General features: G+C 34.7%; 1 protein-coding gene across 3 annotated transcripts in view; it reads left to right on the top strand.

Moving 5' to 3' along the window:
* The window catches only part of LOC141399643 (UDP-glycosyltransferase UGT5-like), a 110539-nt gene extending 99355 nt beyond the window's left edge, over positions 1-11184 (top strand). For all 3 annotated transcript variants that reach the window (XM_073978760.1, XM_073978761.1, XM_073978759.1), the window contains exon 2: positions 10055-11184. In XM_073978760.1, coding sequence (XP_073834861.1) covers positions 10055-10952 — 898 coding nt within the window. In that variant the 3' untranslated portion in view covers positions 10953-11184. The remainder of the gene's footprint in view (positions 1-10054) is intronic.
* The last annotated feature ends 1092 nt before the right edge of the window (positions 11185-12276 follow it).

The raw sequence follows: 12276 nt of genomic DNA, 5'->3' as shown, positions 1-12276 counted from the left end.
AACGTTGACCTGTACCGACAAATTTCTGAGAGAAATTTGTGTAGCCCGGAAAAAGATTAAATACTAAATTTCAGCCACTTCTGTGGAATAATGAGGCTAAAACCCTCAAAATACAGAAAATCGGGCTCTGCCGTTCTATGGGAGCTATATGAAAACGTTTTAAATTTAAATTTTAGCCCTTTCGGTGTTATAATGAGGCTAAAACCTTCAAAATACCGAAAATCGGGAGATATCGACCTATAAGGGTCTGTATCAAAACCGGGACTTATATAAACATTTTATGGTAGAAATATTTCTTAGCCTCTGGAAACACAAAATACAATCGTACAATCGATTCTGTGGTCAAATGGGACTAATTCACAAATGCGACACATTCAAAATATCTTAAAGTGACGCGTACTATATATGGGGCGTTATATGAGGGCTATACCAAAACGTGGACCTATATAAACAAACTTTGGTAGAAATGTTTTTTAGCCTCTGGAGACACAAAATACCAAATTACAACCAATTCCGTGGTCAAATGGGACTAATACATTCAAAATATCTTAAAATGACGCGTACTATATATGGGGCGTTATATGGGGGCTATACCAAAACGTGGACCTATGTAAACATTTTATGGTATATATATTTCTTAGCCCCTTGAAACGCAAAATGCAAAGTTACAACCGATTCTGTGGTCAAATGGGACTAATACATTCAAAATATCTTAAAATGACGCGTACTATATATGGGGCCTTATATGGGGGCTATACCAAAACGTGGACCTATATAAACAAAATTTGGTAGAAATATTTTTTAGCCTCTGGAGACACAAAATACCAAATTACAACCAATTCGGTGGTCAAATGGGACAAATATCCTAAAATTTCCTTAAAACGACGACGCGTCACGCGTCACTTTGTATGGGGGCTATACGAAAACGTGGACCTACATAGCCCGCATTCAATACCAAAAGTCCTACGTACATATAATAGATTTTTCCAAAATTTCATCCACCTATTTCAATCCGTTCGGAAGCTAGAGTGATTTCCACAGACGGACGGAAATGGCTATATCGATGAAGAATTGCACGCTGATCAAGAATATATATAGTTTGTGGGGTCTACAGTGATTATTTCGAGTAGTTACAAACGGAGTGACAAACTAAATATACCCCCCAACCTATGGTGGAGGGTATACAAATTTGCAAGACAATTGAAAAGTACTATCATTGATGAAAGTTTTACATGGTTGAAATACTCAGGAAATGTCGCCAACATTACTGAGGGGTATTTTGCCACCGTTGAAATTTTTGATGTTGCCTGGCCGGGGAATCGAACCCACGACCTTTGGTGTGCAAGGCGGGTGTGCATACCATTGCACCACGGTGGCACCCAATTATTATCATTGATAAAAATTGGTTTTAAATTTTAAATAGCGAAAATTGCATCCAAGCCCACTGCGATAGATAGCTGATAAAAAAAATAAAAAAAAAAACAAACAATATTTTTTTCTATTTGGACTTAACATTGGTAATGAGAATTTATGAGTATTTCTTTGTGTAAAATTTTTACAGAATTCGACAAAAAAAATTGAAAATATACTAAAATGTTTTGCTGATGAGCAGCATCACCCAAGCAAAAAATGAAGGAAATCGAAAAACTCATTTTGAAAAAGTGTCGGACTTCAATCAGAAATCCCATATATGTACAGTGTTGCGCATATCAAAAGCAACAAATCCAGCATATGTATATTCTTGATCAGCATAAAATTCTAAGTCGGTTAAGCTATTGCCGTCTGTGCAATCACGCTGTTGTAATCACGCTATCTCCGAATGAATTGAGATAGAGGGCTGAAATTTGGTATACATATCGTTGGTCTGAACTTATATCAAGTTCGAAGTTGGGCTATATCGGTCCACATTTATAGCCATCATATAATGGTACCACCCGATTTCAGGTAGTTTGTAGGCTTTAGCTACATTTTAAGAAGGAATTATCTACAAATCTTAATGTAAGGTTTGAAGTGGTACAGAAAGATCTCCACAAAACTGTGGACATAGGTCCACCTTTTTTATAGCCCTCATATAACGGTTCTGCCCGATTTCAGGTATTTTGACGTTTTTAGCTACATTTTCTGGTCGAATTAGCTATAGTTTGGCATTTAGGGTTCCCAGTGATCAAGAAACTTCTCCACCCAAATTTATGGACATAGGCTCACGCTTTGTTATAGCCCCCATATATCGATACCGGCCAATTTCAGATATTTTGAACCTTTTAGCTACGTTTTCAGACCGAATTAGTTACAATTTTGATCCTAGTGTTCCAGAAATTTCTCCACCTAAAATTGTGGACAAAAAGAAAACTGAGGAAACTTATTATTCCATATTAGTGCAGAATATTTCATGGTTGAGGAATAAAAAGCTCGGCCCGGTCGAACTTAACGCTTTTTTCTATGGTGCCAATATCAAAACGTATACCTATACCGACAATCCTCTGAAGAAATGTTATATGTATACCCCTAGCGAAGACCAAAGTAACAAGTTTAAGCCATTTCGGTTCGATAATATGACTGAAACAGTTAAAGATCCCACAAGGATCTAATTAAGTTCTAAGTTCCGAAGCATCCATTGTCGCCAACATAATTACATTTTATAATAAGTAAGAGAAAAATCATTTTATTCGCATCGTCGGAATCGGAACTGTTCACGGTATGCCACTAATTCTTGTTGTCCCTTTTCATCTGCAAATGAGACAAACGTTTCAATTTTTTGTTGCTAATAAAAGTCATGAATCGGAACTGTTCACGGTATACCACTAATTCCTGTTGTCCCTTTTCATCTGCAAAGGAGACAAACGTTTCAATTTTTTGTTGCTAATAAAAGTCATGATTCTACAGAATTTAATAAAAACTATTTCCCGCGAACATCCCTGAAGGGTCAAGGGGCGATTCTCACATATCAATAAAATATATATGTACATGATAGTGTACCTGCAATTTTTAAAACTTAACTTAATTTCCTGATGAACCTGGAGTGAATATACATATGTAAATATATGTGGTGCTCTAAAGGAATTATAAACAAATAGCTTTTCTATATAGAATTTCTTTTATGAGGCAGCCCTGCTCACAGAGTACAAAATACCATTTAAGAAAAATTAGGAAAAAAACGAATTTTTGAAGTTTCTTTCTAGGTTTCATTCATTTTTGAACTTGATTGTCCTCAAAATCGATTCGCTAATAATTGGTGTTCCAACAAAAACAGAAAAAAATTAGGGTGAACATTTTCCCCATTCTGAGCTGGGATTCTCCAAGGTGATAATTCTTCTTGTCCGGTACCCGTAGTTTGGCATTTAATTTTTACATATTCCTCCTAAAAGTATGTTCATCATTTTATGATACACATACAGTTTCCACAAATTAATGTTGAATGACAGATGGCGTATATTAAAACCGCTGTAATTTCCCATATTAAAACTTCATTCTGCGCATCTACATCTCTCTAATTTTTATTCTTTGCATCAATAGTGATCATCATGTTAATTGGTAAGATCCTAACCGGGTTTTTAGAACGCGATTTGTTCTTGGACTCCTATATTTTTCACAACGAGATAGAAGATTCTCATCCATTAACAGCCCTAAACGACAATTGTCAACTGATATAATTCGAATGTGAGGCAAACAAGCTCAAACTACCTGTATTCCCTTCCAGATGTTTACCTAGATATAGCAAATCTGGCTGGAAATTGCTAAGAGCATTAAAAAAAGCTCATAAAATTCGTTAATTTTTGGTTACAACAAATCTATCATATCAAACTTCCGAAATGAAAGGCATTACAATTCACGAAGAAACCCCTTCTTCGATTACGAATGTGTATGTATTGATAAATGATTATTCTAGATGAGAAAAAGGCTTCAAAAATACTTCATATCTGCAAATTTGTAATAATGGTCGTATAAATAGAAGTTATCAAAATCAACCTTTGTATTCTAGGCATTCACATCCGATATGCCTGATGAGCTGAATTAAACTTAGCTTATTGGTTGGTTGTGTGGGACTTCGCTTCCTGTTTTATTTCATGCAATTTTCGCTTATGTGAAAAATCGTAATTTCAGGCCATAAAATCGTAATTTTCCGGAAACTTCTTAGCCTAGCACAAAAAGCGCGGTATAAACAGAAACAAGTAAGAAAAGTCTATAGTCGGACGGAGCCGACCATGGGATACCCTATACCACTATCCCTGGACAAACGCTCTCCACGGAACTTCTTTTCAATGATTGTGAAAATTTAATTATCAAATACCAGAGATGTAATGTATAATTCTTATGACCAAAACGAAAAAGTTATCTAGCATGACAAAGACATTTTTGTAGCAGGAAACGAAAATTTAGTTCGCACAAACTAAAATGTAATGAAACCCACTTATGTAGTACTACTACTTCCGTTGTTTAACCGCTACGTTATTGAAATTTTTACAAATTTCACACAAAAGTTTCAGTCCATTAACCCGCTAAGTATTATCTGATCTTCACGTTGGTTTGTACGCTTCTTCTTTATCATAAACTCACACTTTGTTTAAAATTTTGCGGGTTATTATTTTGACCTACAGAGCCGCTACAAAATTGGTTAAAATTTTGTTTTTGGTCCATTTCATCCCGTGAACATTTCACGATCATCACCAGAAACTAATCATTTCTATTCTGGCCCGAACCCAATCTCCTTAAAAAAATTTTTACAATCGGTCCATAATTGCGGCCTTAAAAGCTTGTTTACAATTTTTAATGGACGGACACACAACACTAAATCACTAAATAAGGGGTCTAAGACGAATATTTCGTGGTGTTACATAAACTTTTGGAGAGACAATATGTAGCATGGTATAAAAATGTGGTTCTTTACACAGAACCCATTATATATTAGGCAGTAGGCCCGTTATCTAGCAAACACTTTATTGCAATTTACATCAGAGGAAAGGTCAGTAGTTTTTTTTTCCATATGTAGGCTACTTTGCGAAATATATATGTCCTCAAGGAATTAAAATATCGACAAAAATACATTTTTTATATTTTTCATACAAAAGTAATGGTCCATTTCACCCGCTAAAGAATATCAGATCATCATTCAAAATTGTAGGCATCTTTTTCGACCTATACTCTTACCCGGTCCAAAATTTCGAGACTATTGATGTATAATTGCGACTTCCAGCGAGTTTATTATTACACTACAAACAAATAACGGAATATATTAGGCTGTAACTCTGTTATCTAATCATGCACACCAACATAATTGGCATCAATTGAAAGGTCAAACGTTCCACTTTCAATTATATCTCACTTGTCCGGAATGTCACTTCCAGGAATTAAGATATAAGCTGTATATTAAAATGTTTCACAATTTTCACTCAAAAGTTTTGGTCCATTTAACCCTCTAAATATTATCTGATCGCCATCTCAAATTGCAAGCTTCTCCTTTATGATATACTCTTACATTATTTAAAATTACGCGTTGATCGGACTATTATTGAGACCTACAGAGCCGCTACAAAATTAGATAAATATTAGATTTTTGTTCCATTTCACCCGCTAAATATTTCACGATCATCACCAATAAGAATAGGGATCTATTCTGAACCCGACCTCCATACAAAATTTCGTGACGATCGGTCCATAATTGCGGCCTGGAGCGTGTTTACAATTTATAATGGACAGACGGACGGACTGACGGACGGACACACATCTCAAAATCGCTTTATCTCGTCGAGATATGAAGAATGGTATACCACATTGGGGGTCTCCGACGAATATTTCGCGGTGTAACATGAATTTTTATCAAAACAAACTTATAATAAATACCCTTTTCCACATTGTGGTATAGGGTATAAAAAGTTAAGTGTTTTGGAAACTTCCATCTCTGTTATGAACACATGTTAAATTTTTTTTCGATCTGGCAACTCCTTCATATAGAAACAGGTGTTCAAAAAAGACGCATCCGCAATTTTTTTACAATGGAAAAATTAGAAATGCGTGCTGTCATTAAATATTTACATAAAAAAGGTTTATCGGGACAAGAAATTCATAATGATATGGTGAATGTGTTAGGTGAAAGTGCTCCTTCATATGCAATAGTAAAAAGTTGGGTTGCTGAATTTAAAAGTGGTCGTACAAGCATTGAAGATGAACCACGTAGTGGACGTCCAAAAACAGCAACAACAACAGAAATTGTAGCCAAAGTGCATGATATGGTATTAAATGATCGACGAATAAAAGTGCGTGAAATTGCTAAAATCATGGGCATCTCAAATGATCGAGTCCATTTAATTTTGCATGAAGAACTACAGATGAAAAAGCTTTCTGCAAGATGGGTGCCGCATTTGTTAACAGTCGATCAAAAACGCATAAGAATGAACATTTCTCAAGCTTGTTTGGATCGTTTTAAGCGAAATAAAATGGATTTTAAGCGTCGTTTCATAACTGTTGGTGAGACATGGATCCACCACTATACTCCAGAGACAAAAGAACAATCCAAACAATGGACTGAAGCTAGAGGAAGTGCCCCAAAGAAGGCAAAAACAATTCAATCGGCTGGTAAGGTTATGGCAACGGTTTTTTTGGGACTTCAAAGGTATTTTATTGATTGACTATCTGCAAAAGGGTAAAAAATAAATTCAGAGTACTTTTGCAACCTTTTGGATCAATTAAATGTACAAATTCGAGAAAAACGTCCTGGCTTACAACACAAAAAAATATTTTTTTTTCATCAAGACAACGCACCAGCGCACAAGAGTGTTTTAACAATGGCTAAAATCAACGAATTAAAGTACGAGTTGCTTGACCACCCACCTTATTCTCCTGAGGTAGCTCCCAGTGACTTTTACTTGTTGCCAAATCTAAAAAAAATCCTTGCTGGCAAGCGTTTTAGCTCAAATGAAGATGCAATTACAGTTGTAAACCAACCTTGAGGAAAAAGCGTTGGACTAAGTGTATTGAAGTTTCAGGAGATTATATTGAAAAATAAAAATATTTTTGAAAAACTAACTATTCTCTTTCATTGATAGGCTAAGAAGTTTCCGAACCGCCCTCGTATTTGTTTAATTTTTGTTTTCAATCAAAAAATTATTTCATTCAACAACAGGAGTTTAGTAGTAATTCGATCGATTTTGATTTCGAATCGTCTTAGAGAAACAGGCCATAAAACTTCGCAGCTAAAGCCTAAACTCAGCTAAAACAACGCAGCTGTATTGTTTTCAAAATAGGTTCGGAACCAGATCTTGCCGTTTGCAGAAGATATTTTAAGTAGATTCAATATAGACTCTGTTCTAGAACCTGCAAGAATCTACCAAAAATTTCAAAAATAGTAGATTCTTGTAGGTTCTGGAACAGAGTATTAATTTTATGATTGTAGAAACAGGTACAGAAATCAAACAAGTTGCAGAACTAAATATACCTTCCGACGTTGAGTAGATTTGAAATTAATATGTAATTATCTCTCTCAAATTATTTTCTCTCCATAAACAATTTATTAGAATTGAAACTCTTGTCAGTTCTCGTCACATATGCAGAGCAATATTTTTTGAAATACATATGTACGAAGAGATATAAATGTATGCAAACATATAATACTTTCTTTAAGAAAAACTTATTCTCGCTCATATGCCTCCAGACAATCTTTCTCTGTTTTCTTATCATATTTATTTTTCTCTCTCTCACTTTGTTGCCGGTGTCTGACAGGAAAAGACACGCAATCAAAATATGTACAAACAAGTTGCCGGTTTTCACCCAAACACCCAACTAACGGCATTTCTTGTTTATGAAATTATTCTGCAGCGAATGTACGTAGTAGGTTCATTAACACACCCAATCCCTGAAACACAGAGTTCAGTTATCCGAAAACATTGCTGGTGAGAGGAGCTAGTCATTACTTGTACTTTTTGTGTCGTTTTTTGCGCGCATTACCGCCCCAATAAAAGAAAAAAAAAAACAAATCAAATCGCATGCCACAAATGTATCATTTTTAATTACCGGTTATTATACTAGCAGCAGCAATAACGATTCCATTGTCTCAATGCTGGGACTACCGCACCAATCTTCTTCCTTATAACCCACTGACTCCACAACAGACAACAAATTAATGTTTGCTGCTGGTTTTGTGTTACACTGCGCAGTTGTTAACACTTTTGTCTAAGGCGGGTCGTTGTTATGGTCACCACTCCCATTGTTTCCAGTGGATGGGTATGATGGGCCACCTAAAGCCAGCCAGCCAAGCACAACGTCATGTACACACAGTACTTGACTCCTTTCCCTGAGAAGTGTGTGCAGTAATCATGGCTATGTTGTTAATGGATTGGTTAATTACACGACGAGTCTGTCAAATTACCAGGCAAGGTGGGGGAGAGGGCAAAAAAAGAGTTGGAGAAATCATAAAAACAAATCATGTATTTATAGGAATGTCATTGCAATTCGTTTGTTTTCTGAAGGGTGGAAACGAGGTTGGAGCGATAATGATGGGGAAAAATCACATCTTGAGGTCGGTTCACCTTAAAAAAATATCTTGGAAAAAATATTCTTTAAAAATCCACGTCTGTTAATCTTGGAAAAAATATTCTTTAAAAATCCACGTCTGTTAATCTTGGAAAAAATATTCTTTAAAAATCCACGTCTGTTAATCTTGGAAAAAATATTCTTTAAAAATCCACGTCTGTTAATCTTGGAAAAAATATTCTTTAAAAATCCACGTCTGTTAATCTTGGAAAAAATATTCTTTAAAAATCCACGTCTGTTAATCTTGGAAAAAATATTCTTTAAAATTCCACGTCTGTTAATCTTGGAAAAAATATTCTTTAAAAATCCACGTCTGTTAATCTTGGAAAAAATATTCTTTAAAAATCCACGTCTGTTAATCTTGGAAAAAATATTCTTTAAAAATCCACGTCTGTTAATCTTGGAAAAAATATTCTTTAAAAATCCACGTCTGTTAATCTTGGAAAAAATATTCTTTAAAAATCCACGTCTGTTAATCTTGGAAAAAATATTCTTTAAAAATCCACGTCTGTTAATCTTGGAAAAAAATATTCTTTAAAAATCCACGTCTGTTAATCTTGGAAAAAATATTCTTTAAAAATCCACGTCTGTTAATTTTGGAAAAAATATTCTTTAAAAATCCACGTCTGTTAATCTTGGAAAAAATATTCTTTAAAAATCCACGTCTGTTAATCTTGGAAAAAATATTCTTTAAAAATCCACGTCTGTTAATCTTGGAAAAAATATTCTTTAAAAATCCACGTCTGTTAATTTTGGAAAAAATATTCTTTAAAAATCCACGTCTGTTAATCTTGGAAAAAATATTCTTTAAAAATCCACGTCTGTTAATCTTGGAAAAAATATTCTTTAAAAATCCACGTCTGTTAATCTTGGAAAAAATATTCTTTAAAAATCCAAGTGTTGAGGTCTGTTCTTCCTGGAAAAAATATTATTTAAAAATTCACGTTTTGTGGTCTGTTCATCCTGGAAAAAAATATTCTTTAAAAATTCACGTTTTGAGGTCTGCTGATCTAAGAAAAATAGTGTGTTTTAAACAAAGAATCATAAACTTGAATCTCTTTTTCATATACTTGCCTAGTCATACAATACTTCTAACAGTTTCGGTAGTCATTCATCAAACTTCTTGTTTTTAGTTGGGTTGCTGGCGACTGAAACTAGTTGGGGTTTAATTATGTTTCATTAAAAACAATGAAAATGCTTGTTAAGTGTTTAATTATCAACTTCTGGTTACAAAAACAACAATTAACAGGGCTTTGCACAACTTTCAATGTTTCCGCCTTAGCAGTTGTCGAGAGGTTTGTGGTGTTAGAAAAAACTTGACGTGGTTGTTGTGGACGACTTAACTGGTTTTTCATAAAAGAAGTAAAACAATGTGGTATTAATTTTATAAAAATTTATTTGACAAAAACAAAAACACACACAAAGATAATAGTTAAATTATTTACAAATTATGTAACCATTTTTATTAATATGTATTCATTAAAATATTACTCAGTAAAATATTTATTATATATTCATCATTTCTTTACAGATACAACTTCCCCGCCGATCGTTACCCACCTCTGGAAGAGGTTTACAAAAATGTCTCATTGGTCTTGACAAATCATCACTTCAGCCAAGGGCCCATACGTCCCAATGTTCCTGCCCTCATTGAAATTGGTGGCATACAAATCAAGGAGAAACCGGATCCCTTGCCTCAAGATATTGCCGAAATTATGGATAATGCGAAGAATGGTGTAATTTATTTCAGTTTGGGTACAAATGTCCAAGGCTCTAATCTATCACCCGATAAGGCCAAGATGATATTTAATGTCCTCTCCCAGCTACCCTATACTGTTCTTATGAAATGGGGTGACAAGGATTTTCCCGGTCAAGCGAATAATATCATTTACAAATCGTGGCTACCACAAGATGACATCTTGGCCCATCCCAAAGTGAAGCTGTTTATTACCCATGGCGGCCAGGGTAGTGTGGTGGAATCACAATATCATGGTGTACCCATGGTGGGTATACCTTTCTTCGGTGATCAACACTCCAATATGGCAAATGTACGTAATTCCGGTTTTGGTTTAAGTTTAAAATATGCCACACTAACCGAAGAAGATTTGCGCGAAACTGTTTTGGAAGTTTTAAACAATCCTAAATATCGTGAAAATGTACAACAATTCTCCAAATTATATCGCGATAGACCAATGACTCCCCGCCAGTTGGTACGTTATTGGGTAGATTATGTCATCAGGCATAATGGTGCCAAACATATGCAATCGCCGGCCGTGCACATGACCTGGTGGGAATTACAATCCTTGGATGTTATTGGTTTCCTGCTGCTGGTTGTCTTCGTTGTGGTGGGAGCAATTGTGGGTCTATGTAAGCTGTTGTGTTGTAAAGGAAAGAAACAGGCTGTGAATTTAAAAAAGAAAAATAAGTAGTAAATATTTTCATATATAAATTTATATATTTGAAAAATATTTATATTAAATTAATAATATAAGGAACATTTAGAACAAACAAAAAAAAATTAAATGTTAAATTGTATTTTGTAAGCTGATGGCAACTCTAAATATCAGCGGTTTTATGTTAACAAAATTTTACAAAAATTTTTATAACTATATTTTTTGTCAACTAACAAATGAAATAAAACCTTTATTTTTTATAAAAATAGTTTCGGTTAAATTTTTATTTGATATTGCTTTGAATGGTGAGTTGCTCAAAAATAAACAAGTAAAAAAGCGTTAAGTTCGGCCGGGCCGAACTTTTCATACCCTCCACCATAAAATATTCTGAACTAAAAAGGTTTAGTTTTCATTCCTCTCCCCAACTTTATCATTTTTGGTGGGCTAGAAATTGGGAGGTGCCGTTATATAGGGGTTATAATAAAAAAAAGCATGGACCTATGTTGAGAGTTTTTGATGGGAGCCTTTAATGTCAAATAACTCCTAATTCGGTTAAAAATTGGAGCTAGAATCGTCAAAATACCGAAAATCCGTACATAACGTGGGAACTTCAAATGTCATTAACAGCTAGTTCGGAGGTATGTGGGCTATACGAAAATATGAACTTAAATGAACAAATTCAAATTACAGAAAATTCGTCCAAAAAATAAAGGCAAGGTACGGAGAATCGGGAGGTTTGTTTTGGGGCTATACCAAAACATGGACTTACGTTGGTTAAACATTTTAAGTAAAATCCTCAAAGTACCGAAAATCGGGAAGTATCGTTATATTGGGGCTATGTTAAAAATTGTTGATGCAGATGTGAGGTGAACACTACAACCTTCAAATGTCAAATTACAGTTAGTTCGGTTAAAAATTATAGCTAAATGCAAAATTACTGAAAATTGGGAGGTTCCGTTATATGGGAGCTATATCCGAACATGGACCTATGTTGACAATTTTTGATGGAGGTGTTGTGACCACTAAAATCATCAAATTACTGAAAATCGGGAGGTACCGTTATATGGGGGCTTTATCAATACATCGACCTTTCTTGACAATTTTTGGTCGGTCTGAAAATGTGGCTAAAAACGTCAAAATATCGTAAATCGGGGGGTACCGTAATATGGGGGCTATACCAAAACGTGGACCTATGTCCACAACTTTTTTGATATCTAAATTTATTGACACTTAAGAACCCTAAATGTCAAATTATAGCTAAATCGGTCTGAAAATGTGGCTAAAAACGTCAAAATACCGTAAATCGGGGGTACCGTTATATGGGGGCTTTACCAAAACGTTGACCTATGGCCACAACTTT

This window comes from Musca autumnalis, unplaced genomic scaffold, assembly GCF_047663935.1.
Source record: "Musca autumnalis isolate F117 unplaced genomic scaffold, ASM4766393v1 scaffold_3, whole genome shotgun sequence".
NCBI lineage: Eukaryota > Metazoa > Arthropoda > Insecta > Diptera > Muscidae > Musca > Musca autumnalis.
This window is presented reverse-complemented; position numbering and strand designations above follow the sequence as displayed.